The 17,473-nt window shown below is 39.4% G+C and overlaps 2 protein-coding genes across 2 annotated transcripts; both read left to right on the top strand.

The window, feature by feature from the left end:
* Positions 1-2,054: 2,054 nt before the first annotated feature.
* Positions 2,055-4,082, top strand: jun (Jun proto-oncogene, AP-1 transcription factor subunit). The gene has a single exon (XM_079245383.1). The coding sequence runs from the start codon at positions 2,387-2,389 to the stop codon at positions 3,365-3,367; it is 981 nt and encodes a 326-aa protein (XP_079101509.1). The 5' UTR covers positions 2,055-2,386; the 3' UTR covers positions 3,368-4,082.
* Positions 4,083-10,738: 6,656 nt separating this feature from the next.
* Positions 10,739-17,207, top strand: LOC306759949 (uncharacterized protein; the record flags this gene model as incomplete). Its single annotated transcript, XM_079245696.1, has 5 exons — positions 10,739-10,833; positions 11,073-11,113; positions 11,203-11,277; positions 15,039-15,228; positions 16,681-17,207. The coding sequence occupies exons 1-5, from the start codon at positions 10,767-10,769 to the stop codon at positions 17,205-17,207; spliced, it is 900 nt and encodes a 299-aa protein (XP_079101822.1). The 5' UTR covers positions 10,739-10,766.
* Positions 17,208-17,473: the final 266 nt, after the last annotated feature.

Raw genomic sequence — 17,473 nt, 5'->3', positions numbered from 1 at the left:
CTTAGGTGCCTCCCTAAGCCAGCCAGCGCCAGGGGACTGATTTACTTGTCACACAAGGGGGACATATTTAGACTGGATGTGTTGGAGGGAGTGGACAGTAAAGCTGGCAGGGCAACAGATGACCCAGACAGTGGAGGTGTAGAGGACTAGAGGGGAACACGTCAGAGACACCGGTTAACCTTCTGCCACTAAACCACCAATGATTTCTGACCAGAGGCCAGGGGACAATGGACTTCACTACACTAATTACATACCCTGACATGGATAATAGGAAATGTGCCTGCTCTTTATGGGGACAAGCATATGTCTCGTTCTTACCTGGACAAATTGTAGTTGTAAGAGAAAAAGTGGCTGTGAAGATGTATACTCTTTGTGATGAGGGCTAAATATCTGTTTTAAAGCACAAGGGTGTGGCTGATACAACAACTCAATACAGACAGACCTGTAACAACACTGCTGGTTCATAACAGAATCCATTATTCACCAAACATGCCTCTGTTTGTACTAACATGTTCATGTGTTGGATTTTAACTACTTCAGCACATTTACTGTACAATCAAAACTAAGGTTGTGTATATTTATGTGTCCATTAACTGTAATGGCACATAAGACAAATTATATGAGACCACCAACTGGGGACCACCATCCAACCAAGAAGAAAAAAAGACTGTCTATAATGGATACGCAAAGACATTAAAAATACAGAATGGGTTTAAATCCATTTCACCTTCAAGTTTAATAGAGCACAGGGGCGGACTTACCATTAGGGAAAACTAGGTTGTTGCCTTGGGCCCCATAAAACTTGTCATACACTTATGGTTATTTATTACTTAGTTACTTATTACTAACAAAAATTGTGTTTTTGATTAAAATGTATTCGCTTAACTGTCAGCAGAATGATTATTATATCGTATGTGTCTTGGGACCCCCTTTATGGTATATAGGGCTGCGCACTAATACCTAATGTGTGTGTGATGCGGTCAGTGAGTTGATCTGTAACTTAAAGAATGACTCGTCATAATAAATGATCAGTTCGAAACAAACCTTCCCAGTCATTATAGACGGTCCTCTCAGTCAGAAAAGAGACTTTTACACAGGCTGTTTGTTAGCAACACAAATAATATACAGTAGTGGATTAGAAAGTGCAATATTTACCATAGGGCCCCCTGTCTGCCTTTGCCTGGGGCCCCAAATCTCTTAAATCTGCCACTGATAGAGTATAATGTTGTATGAGATTTCTGTATATGTTTACTTGCACTTTAGGCTGTTTTAAACGTTATATTCATTGTTTTAATTGGGACAGAAAGTTAACATAAAGTTAACACAGATGTAAACTTGAACTGCATGCCTGCTCTGACTAAAAGTGGAGGTGTACTGCAGATGTCTCGTAGCAGGAGGACAGAAGAAGCAGCACAGGTTTTTTTTTCTATTTATTTATAACTTCAGTTCTTTTACAGAATTCACGACAGTCTTCAAAAAGAAAAAAAAGAGAGACAGCAAAAGACAATTGTACAACAAGGAAAAAGGGACATAGGACACTTATGAGGAGAGTTGCTAGAAAGAAAATAAATAAAAGGGTAAATGCGAGTTACAGAATTAAATTACATTTGTTACAAATATCCTTTGTTTGTTTGTTTTTTCCTTTTTTTTGTCTGAGATTGTATCAAGATACATTTTTACTTCCGTTATAAAGAGATTAAAAAGTGGTTTTCTATGCATTACTTTACTTTTGTGAAGCAGCAGCAAACTGCGCCGTAGACGCACCTTCTACAACGCGCGTAACCAGATATTCAAAAACAATACGTCATCCCACAATGCAAGGCGCTCACGCGTTCTCCTTCCAGAATTACCTCATCCCACAATCCACCGCGAGATTAAGAATCTTCTGGCTGGTCGTCTAGGCAACGCGCCTTATCGGCAGACTTGGCGCCGCCCTGAGACACGCCCCCCAGCCAATGGGAGAGCCCCGTCGTGACATCATGCTTATTCTTAGTGAGGCAGCGGTAGAAGATAAGGTTTGCCTCCACGCTGAACAACCTACAGTGTACAGTGTACACATTCAAGCAGAGGAAGCTCCTCAGACGCTTCTGGAGCCTGACAAGAAAAGTTAAGAGCCGCTCGGCGCCTTTTAGTATACAAGTCTGGATACTCTTCTAAGAGCTTTGTAAACTTTTCCAAGCCAACACTGAACAATCAGCCAAAAGTAAGTTCTGACTCCTGTGTCGAGACAGTGCGCACTCAAAAGTGTGGAAGTTTTTTTACGCACAGAGAGGACTTTTTTTTGGAAACCAGAGTTTTCCTCAGTAACCAGGAAGACCAGAAGGGGAACGAAAAAAAGTTTGTTTTGTTGAAGACTTTCTAGCTACATTTTGTTTCTGGTTCTTCTATGTATACCAAGATGGAAACTACTTTCTATGACGACTCACTCAACGCTTTCTCCCAGCACGACAACGCCGGCTACGGATACAGCAACCCCAAAACGCTGAAACACAACATGACACTGAACCTCTCCGACCCGACGGGCTCTCTGAAGCCTCACCTCCGCGCCAAAGCCGGCGACATCCTCACCTCCCCTGATGTGGGTTTACTGAAGCTGGCCTCCCCGGAGCTGGAGCGACTCATCATCCAGTCCAGCAACGGACTCATCACCACCACCCCGACCCCAACTCAGTTCCTGTGTCCCAAGAATGTCACGGACGAACAGGAGGGCTTCGCGGAGGGTTTTGTCCGAGCCCTGGCCGAGCTCCACCACCAGCACATGCCTGGCACAACCAGTGTGAGTGTCACCTCAGCCCCTCAGACCAGCGTCAACACCACCCTCCCGCCTGTGTCATCTGTCGCCGGTGCCACAGTATACAACAACAACGCCATGCGCTCTGACTCGCCTGTTTATGAGGACTTGAACACTTTCAACCCCGCCATCAGCACCGTCTCGGCACCGAGTTACACAACTTCAGCTCCGGCTATGTCCTTCCCTGCTGCCCCGCCTCAACTTCCCATTTACGGCCAGCCGTCCTCCACCCAGCTCCCTCGGCTCACGACGCTCAAAGAGGAGCCCCAAACCGTGCCCGAGATGCCCGGAGAGACCCCTCCTCTCTCCCCAATCGACATGGAGAGCCAGGAGCGGATCAAAGCGGAGAGAAAGCGCATGAGGAACCGCATCGCTGCCTCCAAATGCCGGAAGAGGAAGCTGGAGCGGATCTCTAGGCTGGAGGACAAAGTCAAGACCCTCAAGTCCCAAAACTCCGAGCTGGCATCCACCGCCAACATGTTGCGCGAGCAGGTGGCCCAGCTGAAGCAGAAGGTGATGAACCACGTCAACAGCGGGTGCCAGCTCATGTTATCCCAGCAGCTCCAGACCTTCTGAGGAGGCGACAGCAGCGGTGGAGGGAAAAGACTGTAGTTGAAAGAAAGGGACGCTTTCCTGTGATAGTGGGTATCCCGGAGCCATGGCGGGGTTTGGGATGATGTGGTGCGACACTGGCGGGACAGATGGGCCGCACTGAAGCTCCTGAAGTGCCACGCGCTCCCTGGTGCCGTGTCCTAGAGATGGGCTCGGGACAGTGACAGTAGCTATGACTCAGAGTTGACATGGCAATAAGCAGGACACCCGCTCCTGTTTGTTTTTACAGAACTGGACAGGACTGAAGTTTTCTTGATTTATTGCCAGCTCTGCATGGACCTTATCATTACCATCAAAGAAGTTCAGTATTAGAGGAGTTAAGAGCCTGCAGTAGACTTTTTCTTGCTGTAGCCACCATGGCCTCAATTTTGGGAGTGTTGTCACCTCTACAGCTGAGAAGTTGTTACAAATGCTGCCTGACTTCTGAGTTACAGTACAAAGTACCTTTTTCTTTATTGTAAGAAATTAAGTTAGAAAAGCTTCAAGATTTACTTGTTTCTTTCTAAAGCTGTTAAATGGGGTTTCACTCATTGTTATATGTATATAAAGATCAACTTGGAGTACTTCTGTTTACCATTTGTAATAAGAATACTGTACAATTTTTTTTTTATGTTTGTTTTCTGAGCACTTCAGAAACTAATCAATATTTAAGAAAATAAATCGGACAAAATGAAGCAAAGGTCTCTGTGTTCTTATGAGAGTGACAGAAAAAAAGTGGGTGTGCCATGTCAGGAACTCCAACAATAAAACATGTTGTAACATGTTGCAAGAGCTGCTACTTCTTAGTACCGCAAGGTAAATTCCATTAGTGCTGGTATTGATCCAGGCTAAGTGATTGTGTTACCGCTGACAGATCGGGCTCACTTTACTGATGGAGGCCAATTCTGCAAATTGAGGTTGGCCTTTCTGCTTTAAGTATATGCACATACTACCAGAGGATGGTAATTACACCAAATCTCTCATTTGCAATGAAACAGTTGAAAAATAAATGCTAGCTGGAACACTTGATTTGCTTAAGGAGGAAATGCAGTTAATTTCAGCTCTAGACATCTCATGCATCACTGATTTGATACAAAGAACAGTGCAATCACAGACTTTTTTATTGCATCATTCAATTATTCAACACCATTTCCTATTGTGTCTAAAACAAGGAAACCCAAACACATTTATGGAAATTCACAAATGCTATTGTGCAAATAACTACATGTGGGACACTTGGTTAAACTTTAGAAACAAACTGTGTTTTGTACAGAGTGCTACCTTTACCACTGGCTAAAACTACTCCTGTAACTCAGTGTTAAAAGTACCCAGTGGTATACCTCTGAGAAAAGTATACACTGCTCTTGTGTATAAGAGAGGCATCCATAATTACTCTATCATAAAGTCAGAGGAGTAACATACACACATCTTACATTGACTGTGAAATAATGGCAATTTTACAAACCAAAGTAAAAACCCAGTTAATTTGTGCTACTTCCAAATCACAGATAGAGCTACTAATAGCGAAACAGTATTTTAAGTGCCAATATATATGTACACACACACACACACACACACACACACACATATATATATGTATATATATATATATATATATATATATATATATATATATATATATATATATATATATATATATATATATATATATATATTCAAACTGCAGTCAAATATTAAAGACACTGAGATTTTTGTTCTAAAATTAATTATAATTAAGTTGGAACAACCTTGATTTATTTAGAGTAATACCCAGTAAAAACTCAGGAAATTTTATGAAGTTGACCTCTGTTCAGACAGCAGGTGTTTCAGACAGATGACTCACAGTAAGCAGGTTTAACTCTGCAGGCAACCAGGATGTACTGACTGTAAAACACCAGCAGAGGGCGACACAGACCGCGTTACATTGAACACATGCAGCTTGATGTGGCTCTTCCATAGACTATACGGTCCGTGGGCTCTTCAGTCGTTAGTCATCTTAAATCTGTTGTTGAGTTTTCATTGAAAAGACAATCCTGCCATTTGATGCATCGAAATAAAAATATATTATTATCTTAATTGTCAAATGAACAATAAATAAACTACTCTACGCATACAGTGTTCCAGTTGCTATTTTATCTTCTTTATTTCATTTTCATTTAGACCTCATTTGTTTTTTTCATTTCTTTAAAAGCAGTCTTATTTCTTTTATTTTATTAAAACGGTATATATTTAGATAATATATTCACAAAATTACATTATTCTTGTATTGTTTGTCCGTCTTCTCTCAAATGAGATTACACTGAGAAGATTTTATGTTTGTTGTAATTATTTGAAGTCTTTAAAAGAATGGATCCCTTATGAAATTTGTTGGTCTGGACGGAAGTTTATTATGATTGTTCCGGGTTTTTTTTTTTTTTTTTTATTACATAAATCTGCTCTGATTTCTTAAATTTACGGCAACATGACATAATTCCGGAAAGTGGCGCCAATGCGTGCCATATAAGGAGAGCGATAACTCGGAAGATCTACGTCACGCCTCAGGGGGGCGTGTCTTACGGGAAGTGGATCGACTATAATCTGCTGGGTGAACCCTAAGAAGTTATCTGCAGAGGAGATTGGATTTACTCTCCAAGGGCAAATCAATGAAAAGATTGCAAGGGCAATAAAACGTGATCAGAATAAGGAAAAGAGGAATAAAAAAAACCCAGTTTGTAAAGTCCAAACACGTTACAGTTCTACAAAAATTCATAATTATTGTTTCACTTACAGTGAATTTATGTGTTAAATCTTCTATGAGTGAATGAATGGTTTCATTACATTTTCAAATCCCCACCCCATATGTAGGAAGATGGCCGATACATCATACATGTTTAACACAAAATAATCACTTCATCAAAATCAAAAATAAGAAAAGAGTTTTTAGTCTAGCTGTCGGTGCCTTCTCTAAATATTATATAAAACTGAAAAATTCTTTTTAAAACAGCCAACTTCACACATCACCTTCTGTTAACCAAAACAAATCAGGATTATTACACATTTCTTTTTTAAACACAGCAGTTCTGATAAGTCGTAGGCCTGTCTCAATGTTCTTAAATGTCTTTGAAATGAATTGATCATTGATTAGTAGGCTGTATCACGTCATATGTCTAAGAGTGACAAGCTTAATTAAAATAAAAAGTTGCACATTTTTATGAATGATAAATTAAATCAGTCTGTTTATCCATGTGTGGGGGGAGTTATCAATGTTTACAATGTCAGGTAAAGTCCTATACATTTTCCACAGTGTTCCACCTAAAACTGGACTTGTTAGTACAAAACTGAAACCAAACATAATTTAAAAAGTCATAAAGCTAAAGTTTTAAGGTACTTGAGTATTGATGCAGTTGTGCAAATGGTGTTTTACATATTTTGTGAATTAAGATGTGTGCTGTTGTTGTAAATAAATTATGTTTAATGTTACATTAACTTATATTTGTTACTTAAACATGTTAACTTCATCACTGTCCTTGGGCCACAAGTAAAATACACACAGAAACTGCTTTAAGACATACTGCTTTAATTTCACTTTTACTTACAGTTGACGATGGTGTCAAATGACTTGTATTCCTCTTTTTTATGTCTTAATCTGACATGTTTGTCTCTCACTTGCAAGATAAACTCACACAAGGTTATGACAAAGCCTGTTGCATCCTTTACACCATCCTTTTCTTATGCAGGGTAGAGAGCCAGAAAGACCTATGTGAGAATATATCAATGACTGAAGGAGACAGCCAGATGCATAGATGTTCAAGAAGAACCAACACAGATCAAATCGAACAGCACATCATTTTAGCTGACAAGTCTTTTTCTTTACTTGCCATTAAAGATACATGTTGATATGGTATTGAAAACAGGGTAGTGAACATCACGTGTACAAAGAACACACATAAAATAGAGCAGAAAACCACAACAATCTGAGCGCTATTAACAACAGTTTAACATTACTGGAGGAGCTGGCAGAGGAGATGATACAACAATATCATTTCCTCCAGTAAAATGCAACAGCATGCAGACTTGTGTATGAGTCTTTCTCTCTTTTTAAGAATCTCATTAATCTAGCACTGAAATGTAAACACTTGCAGGCTCTCAAGTTCAAGGCGAAGGAGGCAAATGGCACCGTTTTGTACTGTCACAAGGAACAATGACAAACAGTGGCTTTTCTTACAGCACAATCTAACATTAACGTTATAAATTAAGACCATTAACACCATCAAATGATAATTCTGCAGCTCCTGCTTGGTGAATCTTTGCAGCAGCACTTCTGTTTCACTAAGTATCAGTTGCACTGGGGTGTTTGTGACTCCAGGGGGAGGTGTCCAAAACCTGATAAGTGATACAGTTGCTCCAGTGAAGTGACTGTCATGTAACTTTGCAGCTGCAGTTTTTAATTAAACCAATGAATGAACAGATAAGTCATGAGAGAAATCAATTAATTGATCATTTAAAAACCTGTGGAAGAAAAAGAGAATTGGTGAAATGAAGAGATTATGGCTTAGTGTCCTGTAATGACATTTGTGTTTTGAAATAATAAATTATACAGAAGAATAGATAAAAATGGAAAATAAATTGGATCCTGCAGCTGAAAAAATAACTGTCACTCAATAAAAATGGCCCCATGAGTTTGACAGCATGATACAAACATTTTTGCTTCTCTCTCTCGCTCTCGCTCTCTCACTGTCTCTCTCTTCTAAAACTACCTCTTTTCTACTTCGTCTCATTAAAAAACACGTTTTCCTGAGATTTTGCAATAAAAAATGTATTGTGTGATTCAGGTTTGTGATATAAATGTGAATTTTCCTTTCAAACTATTTCTTCCCGTATCGTTATTGAAAAAAACGTCTGACACTAAAACCACAGAAGATTCAGAGGGGCTTGGTATAAGGTCACAGAGATAATATTTCCAGTTTAATTGTAACTGGCACCCCCCACGCATTACATATCTATCACTGTGATATGAATCAGTAATAGGAAAATGCTCTGTTGACTAATTTACTTACAATTAGTCAATTGTACAAAAAACAACAAAAGCTTGTCTAAGAGGATTCAGACCATTAAAATGATAATAATAATAATAATAATAATAATAATAATAATAATAATCTCTCTGGAACGATTTGCAGTTGAGTGTGAAGCGGCTGGGATGAGAATCAGCACCTCTAAATCTGAGACCATGGTCCTCAGCCGGAATAGGGTGGATTGCCCTCTCTGGGTCGGGCGTGAGGTCCTGCCTCAAGTGAAGGTGTTTAAATATCTCGGGGTCTTGTTCACAAATGAGGGAAGGATGGAGCGCGAGATCAACAGATCGGTGCGGCGTCTGCAGTAATGCGGACTCTGCGACGATCTGTCGAGGTGAAGAAGGAGCTGAACCAGAAGGCGAAGCCTCGATTTACCAGTCGATCTACCTTCCTTCCCTCACCTATGGTCATGAGCTGTGGGTCGTGACCGAAAGAATGAGATCTTGTATACAGGCGGCTGAAATGAGTTTCCTCCGCAGGGTGGCCGGGCTCTCCCTTAGAGATAGGGTGAGGAGTTCGGTCATCCGGGAGGGGCTCAGAGTAGAGCCGCTGCTCCTCCGCATCAAGAGGAGCCAGTTGAGCTGGCTCGGGAATCTGGTCAGGATGCCTCCTGGACGCCTCCCTGGTGAGATGTTCCAGGCACGTCCCTCTGGAAGGAGACCCCGGGGAAGACCCAGGACACGCTGGAGATATTATATTCCTCCGCTGGCCTGGAAACGCCTTGGGATCCCCCCCCGCAGAGTTGGCAAATGTGGCTGGGGAGAGAGAAGTCTGGGCTTCCCTGCTTAGGCTGCTGCCCCTGCAACCTGACCGCGGATAAGCGGCAGAAAATGGATAACAATAACAGTAGGTGTGAGCTTGAATGGTTGTTTATCTCTGTGTTGGCCCTGTGGTGACCTCCTCTATGTGCCCTACTTCTCACCTGCTAACTCCTGCAATAAGCTCCAGCTTCCTGCGATCAAATTGGTATAAGCATGAAATAAATAAATGTAGGCATGGAAGTGTGTTCACTGTATGCATACAAACATCCCTACGCATAGTATGAGATTAATCAACTTGCGAAAGAAAATGCGTAAAATTAAGCAGATTTTCTACCATCCGTATGCACAAAACCTATTGGTAGAACAAACAGAGAAACTGCATTAATATTTGCAAGTATCACAGTGATCTCAGCACCCATATTCATTTATTCATTCATTAATTCATTCATTTACTTGAACTTCTTAGTCCAATTAAGAGTCACAGGGGAGCTGGAGCCTTTCCCAGCCATAATTGGGCGAAACAGTGAACAACCTGGACAGGTCGCCAGTCCACCACAGGGCCAACACAGAGAGACAAACAACTATACCGTCTCACATTCATTCCTAGGAACAATTTAGAGTAACCAATTAACATGCATGTCTTTGGACGGTGGGAGGAGTATGGAGAGAACAGGCATACAAGGGGAGAACATGCAAAATTCACACAGAAATGCCACTGTTCAAACCTCCCCAGTCAAAGCCAAAATAATTATAAATCTTTTTTAAAAAGTAAACTTTCAGCAAAAAAACAAAACAAAACAAAACAAACAAAAAAAAAACAGGTTTAGCTTGAGTGGTTATCAAACTTACTAAAGACATCTGTAAGAGGTGGTTCCATACTAAACATATGGAACCAACCAAGGTAAAACTAAACCTTTTCAAACTAAAAATATGACATCCAAACATGTAGCTTTTAGTCCAGCTGTGTTTTCTCTGCATGCTGCAACGATTTTAATAACAGTTTTCTTAAATTGTTTTTATTGTTTAATATTGGACTCTTTGATTAGTGTCTTTTTTTTATATAAGAAAATGACATGAATGTCTACTTAAACCCAAATCATTTACTGCTCTCATTTCTTTAAGCAGTATTTATTCCTTGTTAACCTTTTTATGCTACAATATTGTTTCAGAAGATATGTATTGTCTGCAATGAAACTTGTGCAAGTGAGCTTTAGACATTTCTTTTTCTTTTTTAATAAATGTTAACTGAGCTGAAATGATAGTAGCATAAACAGACATGTTGTGGTGGTGATATTCCATCACGCTGAAGAAAAACACTTTCCGTGTAGCTTCTAAAGGTACATGTTGTATGGTTTCTAAATGCAAATTTATCATTAATATGCAACAGGACGTCCTCACCCTCCCACCACATGCATCTGACATAAGAGGCTCCATTAAAAAATAAATAAATAAATAAATAAATAAATAAATAAATAAATAAGAGGCTCCATCTTACTCTCGCGATATGTTGCGGTCACGTGACGATAACTGTACGTCACGTGGTTTTGTTTTGTAGCCAGATATGCTGAAATGGCACGAAACGAAGAAAAGCAGCTGGGAAAACTGAACAGATTATGGCTACAGAAAGAAAGAGAGGGTTAGCAGCTGAAAATCGCTTTAAGAATGTTTTAATGTAAATTCTCCTGATAAAAAAAAACCCGGCTTGTGGGGAGATAGCTTTAGCTGTTAGCTACTGTGCTAACTCATTGCTTTGCTAATGAGTAAATCCACAATGTTCACGTCATGTAGCTTATAAGAAATAGCATTTTTAAAGCATCTGACGTTAGCCATATAGCAGTATGTAGTTCACAAAATAATACATTTTCTTCTTTTTAGAGGGGCGACTCAAAGACGTCAACGACCGTCGACCCAAGCTGGTAACAAAAATGAAGTATTAATTATTATGGTTGCACATCCTGACAGCTTATTTATCTATTTTGTTTCTGTCAAACCGTCTCTTTCACAGTCTACTCTTAATTCTGCCTCCTCTGTGAAAAAGTGGATCCCCAGCATCAAGAATGAAATAGAGTTTTACCTACAGGTAAAAGACTTGTTAATAAGTTTGGAAATCTGTGTTGAGCAAGAAGTCAGATTTTTTTTATTGTCTCTGAGTATGTTAACCCTGTGTTTTCCCTTCCAGAAAGTGACACAATGATTTGTTTGTTACCATGGTAACTGATTGTGAAATTATTCTTCGAGCTGACAGGTTCACCATTAAGAAACCCAGAGTTTCTACCTATCTCCTTTCAACTGAAGTAGACAGGTAGAAGCTGAATTATTGCTCAATTATTTACCTTAAAGGAAGATTTTCAGAAGTTGAACATATGTGGGAGATTAATTTCGTTATCAGATGCTTATCAAACAGCACTGTTTTACAGTTACTACAATACACCGCATATGTAAGATTGTGTCACTTTCTGCTGTCATGGCTTACTTTTTGAAAAAAAACATCCTTTAAATTGGACTTGTCTTTATAACGTTGGGAACACAAAATATTTCAGAAGGACAACTATGTCTTGGGTCATCAGGCAAGTCCTCAAACATGTCTGAAGTCATTTAATAAATGCATGATGGTAGAAATCTACTGTCGGTCTTTCTAGATCTCAGCCGACTGTGTCTCCTTACCATCCTCCTCCTCCTCCTCCCATGATGAAGATTGTTTGCTTCAGTATATTTTATACAACCAAAAGTGGCTAAATTTCAGTGTTGAATCTGAATATTCAAACTTGCAGGTGGCAGATTTTGTACAATGCTTTAGTTCAGTTTATTTACCATTTGCAGGATAAAAAAACAAATTGAAAAGAGCTCAAACAAACACAGCAGATAAAACACAGACACATCCTAAAAGCAGTAGTAAAGTAAGTGGCTAGGTAGGTAACAAAAACAATAAGGTACATGTCTGAGGTATTTATAAGTACATTGTTCAAAGTCCTAACAGCTTGTGTGGAAAACCTTTAGTGTGACGAGATGTAGTGCATTCAATATTACAATATCGTTTACCTGAAGGCAGGAGATCAAACTTCTCAGTAGCAGGCTGGTCAAAGGGATATTCATGATCTTTGAAGCTCTTGTTAAAAGTATAGGTTTACAAATGTCCTTTAGGACTGGTAGGTTGCAACCTATTGTCCTGGGAGAAGAGCGAACCACTCTGTTTAAAGTTTTCTTTCACAGTGAATTTACCAAACCACACAGTGGCAGAGCTGGTCAGAAGGATTTTCAATGCCACACTGATGGCAGCAGCAGCAGTGTTTCCTCTTTTATACAAAACACCTTTTTGTATTGCCTCATGCTTAAATAAAAAACTTCTCCAGTTGGGTAAAATAACTTAACTCTTTCTCAGTGGTTGTCATGGTGAATCCAGGTATCGGGGCTCCATTGATGATGGTTCTTTGATGTGGTTTTTAAGTCAGGGTAAAAATACTCGTTGATTGAACCAAATCAAAGCAGATTATCTGTAACCAAAAGAGCACAGAGCACATAAACCCTGAGTTTCTGAGTAGACAAAGTTTGCTGAACCTCCTTTGTGAAACATGCTCTGCAAAGGTTTATATTTACAGTTTCAGTTTAAATCGTCTGGGGAAAAAATAAAAGCTCATCATTTGTCTGATTGTTGCCCAGATGTTACCGAGCGTGCGTTTCCAAAGTTTGTCCTCGAGGCCCACAGTCCTGCATGTTTTGTACATATCCCTGCTTTATTGCACCTGACTAAATCCGACAAAATTCTGCACAATGAATCATTAATGTGAGTCAGGTGTGTTCCAGCAGGCATATATCTAAAACCTGCAGGATTGTGGCCCTCGAGGACCAGAGCGGGACACTCATGGTATAGAGAATGGGATGTTGACATAGTTCTACAGTTTGTTTCTATCCCATGTTCTGATGCTGTCTCTGATGCTGAATTTAAACTTTAGTTAACTTTAAAGATAGTGCTGTGGTACTCATTAGGCATTAGCCACTAATATCATATCGCAGGAGTGACGCCGCAGCAGCGCCGAGATCTTAAACTAGCTGTGGTCTTAACCACTGATGGTGAATGGTTGCAGCTATGGTCAAACTGGTTGCGGCCTTGTATGCTTGTATCTCAAAATCTATGTTAAATCTCTTTGTCTTTCTCAGAGGCTGAAAGAGCAGATTTTGACCTTTATTTTGAGCAACATTTTGGTAACTAAAACAGAGAAATAATAAATAAGAAGCTTAAAAACAGGTTAGATGCTTCTTTACTTGAACTGACACCCAGTAGCTAAGATGTCTGCTGAACAAAGAAAATCTGAGCTGGACTAATATTCTAAGACAGACGCAATTATTTTTTTTAATGGTCACATAAAGTCTACTGTTGGAAATGTTGAAAATGTTTGAATTACTCATTTGAATTACTCATTGCAGTCATTTCCAACTTTATCACAGTCCAACTTTAATACGCATAACTTAATGGTGGAAGCTGGAGCTATCCAAGCAATCACTGGGGGCCAACAATCATGTCCCAGCAGTCAGATGGCTATGTCACCATCCAGACCTCATTGCTAGAGATTTACAGGAATATTACAATTTTTTTATGCCAATTTTTAAATTTGGATTTTCTTTGGGGGGTGGAGGTGTCTTTGGAACAATACCATCATGTTAATTAATAGGTCTTGTATATGACCATACAATTCAAGTACTCCCAGTAAGGTCCATGTTCTCTTTCTTTCAGTTTTTACTCTCCAGTACATCTGCTACCCAAACAAAACAAAATTTTACCATATGACTGGGGTCTTAAGTAGTGGTAACATCTTCATATCCTCTATTCCAAACAACAATCAGACTAAAAGTAACAATAAAATGTTGTACTGACGTAGTAAAATTTAATGCCTGGCGTAAAAACGTTGATGGTGCCCAATCAATGCTGAATAAATGTCAGAAAATCAGTTATTTCACCATCATCTTAAGTCAACCAGTGCATCTGATATTGATTAAATGTTGGAATTTGTGTTACTAAACTGCAGTCTAATGACACGTTGTGTCACCTTCAGTCTATTCAGTATTTAATAAACCATGTATTTGAACTAAAATTCAGAAACCAGTAAGGAAGTTTAGTTGTTCAAGTAAAACTGTAGATTGTGTAAGGAGCTATATTTTATGTTGGTGATGCAGAATGGATTTCTAAGCTACATCTTGTACCAGTTAGCAAGTTTAAAAGCCTGTTTTTTACTGCTGATACTAGATGTAACATATATTTGTATATTCATTCATATAGCCCAGTAAATCTAAGAATACAGCAAAAAATCACCTCCATTTACTCAATGACTTTAGTAATTTCCATGTAATTGTGAACCTCTATACGTTACTCATAATGTTATCAAGTTAAAGATTTAACATCTTTAGCTGCAGCTGTCGTAAAATAAACATCAGGCAGACCTTAACTTAAAAATTTTCCGTGCTACTGGTTTGATGACAACATTGATCGTGGTCTGAATTGCAGCAGGGCTGTTTGTTCCGTAGTGATCTTAGTGCTTTTCATACCTTTGCCTCCACGCAGCCTGCTCTCCTTCTGAAAGAGCTGTCAGGTGATTTGTGGACTTTTTGCAGTAGAAATATCACATTATATATGTAATTCCAAAAATGTCCATTTTGTATGATTGTGCACAGAGCCTGAAGAGGAAAATGTGGGTTACTGAAACACCATTTCTGAGTGGAGGTTTAGGTTTTTGTCAGGCCTGCTGACACAGAGAAAGCTTGGCTGTGTTGCACTTGCTGTGAACATGCATCTCTGCTGTGTTTGTGATTGTTTGATAATGATTCAGTTTTCTCCATGTTTGGCCTCAGCAATCCCAGCTTTCTCATTATCCTGAGAGGAAAATAGCCGAGTTCCAACTGCACATCGAGGCTTTGGAAAAAGAGTACAAAAGCTTCATTACCAAACTACGAGTCCTGGACCCCTCATGTAAACACCATCCATGGACTCCCAGAGCTTACTGCAAAAGGAGAGCAGACACACAAGCCTCTTCAGGCACAGGTCAGTGGCTAAGTTACAGCTGATCTGCACTCAGTCAAAGTCTGTATTTTTATTTTACAATGATCTATAGATATGATTCTGATTAGGTTTTATATCGTAATTGTCCTATGAACTACCTCTATGTCCTGAAAGTGTGAAGGGTGTGTGACAGCATTGCAAAGAGTCATAAGGCAATAGATTTAACACCTAAATAAGTGATAACTAAGGCTGGGGTAGGTAATCTTCCTCAGAGACATTTTTTTATTATTCTGGGTGAAGTGGTTCCTCGTCCTGATAGTAGTCTGTACATTTTGTAATCATGAACAATAAGAAATATAGTTAGACCCCGCAGTTTACTGTAAATCTGTAAAAACTCTGACCAATCCAAACGTTTGGACTGAAATGGAGTTGTTCATTTCTTATATTTCGTAAGCTTCTTCTCCCGGCTCTCCTCCTTCACATCCTGCAGCACAAGCCTGATAGCCCCTCCAGCATATTAATAGCGTGTTAGCATGAAAATACAAAGTAGTGAAGAAGAAACTCTGAAGGCAAACATGGCTGAGAAAATGCAGGAAGGATTTCCCCGACCCGGCTCGGGTTTCTTTGCCTCCTCCTGCTAAACAGCCGAGAAAGGGAAAATCATTGGTGGAAAAAGCTGCGGATAAAAAGCTTGGATCACACAATGAGCAGAACTAGAGGGGGAGGAGCCAAGACAGGGCGCTGCTTTCAAATCTTGCTAGCTCCCCAACATTACCTACCCCAGGTTTAAAGAGAAGTGATGATGGGAACTTAGATATTTACTCCTGCACAGCTGGGACATCTCTTGCTTATTTTTATTCAGTTTACTCACATCTTGACTTAACTATTATTTTCAAGTTTGACATTAATCTTTCTTTGTAGCCATTTATGTCTTAACAGTTCAAATAACGCTCTGAAATCAGCCATTATTTCTTAACAAAAGGATATTAAAGTTGCCTACATGAACTTCCATAATGGAAAAAGCTTTTTATAGATCGTTTTCTCTCTGGAAATGTGTTATGCTTCCTTTAAAGACTCATTTCCCATTAATGAAACAAGTTTTAGGATTGCGAAGTAGGAAAATTCCCTCTTTGGCATATTTATCTGGAACATTATTATTGCTTTTCCTAGCATTTATTATTTTTATTTATTAAAATGGGGACAATTAATCAGCATTTTTGTATAAATGTATCAGATTTTAACCATTTGTTTATTTCAATCTGCTGTTCCTGGACAGGTTGATGTATTTATAAACAATAGTCTTAAAATTACAATATAATCACACAAAACAGCATAATTACATTTGATACCTATTATTGAACATTCACCTTTATAAAATGCATTACAACAGTATAAAATAGGTTTTAAAAAGTTCTAAAAGTGCAAATTATATTGTATACTTTTCCTCTGAGACATCCATATCTATCCTGTTTTTACACCAATTCTCTTTCACAGGTAAAACCCCTCGACTGTGTGAGGCAGATGGCGGTTTCAGTCAGAGTAATGGAGGTAAGATCGACACGGCCTCAGCAGCAGAAGGACCTCCAAGCTATCTGAAGACCAGATTCCAAACACTTACTCCCACCAACCCGGTCTCAGAAACCTCAGAGATATCCTGTCCAGCTCAGGACCAGCCCCTCACGTTTGACCGCACGCGACTGGCGGTAGTTTCTGCTGCCTTCAGAGGACCATCGGTTCATCGGCGTTCCTCTCAAACACAGAACCTTGCCCAGATGCTGCAATCCGGACTTCCAAATCTTAACAATTCTCCATCAAGACAGAGACTGCAAAGCAGAGACAGAGAGGACGGTGGTGGTGCAGCCAAGAGTCCTGTTCCTGGACAGAAAGGCAGCATCCAACAATACGAGGCAACACAGAGAATTTCAGGAAAACCATCGAACAGTGAGACAACAGAGGAAGGAAATGGTCATGCCCTTGGACTAGACTGCTACTGCTCTTCTGATGAGGACAGTGACACTTAGTATTTTTACATTTTTCAAAATTAAAATATCTAATTTAATGTGATGTCTCTTGTCATGTGTTCAGTTTAATTTAAAGAACTTTATTTTTACATTAGGAGCTTCATTCACAGAGAGCAACATGCATATTAAGAAGTAGGTGAAAAACAGATAAATACAAAAGTTAGACAGGAAAAGAGAGATATTTACAATCTTATACATACGTGTCGTAACACATCAGCCTCCAGCAATCTAAAACACGAGGTAGATCATTTCCCATGGCTCTCTTA

Source organism: Telmatherina bonti (genome assembly GCF_933228915.1).
Source record: "Telmatherina bonti genome assembly, chromosome: 8".
Classification (NCBI taxonomy): Eukaryota; Metazoa; Chordata; class Actinopteri; order Atheriniformes; family Telmatherinidae; genus Telmatherina; species Telmatherina bonti.
The sequence above is the reverse complement of the archived record's forward strand: the minus strand, read 5'-3'. Positions and strand labels throughout refer to the sequence as shown.

Bases quoted from the DNA above. Each gene is read 5' to 3' on its own strand.
- jun (XM_079245383.1), top strand. From the start codon at position 2,387: ATGTATACCAAGATGGAAACTACTTTCTATGACGACTCACTCAACGCT.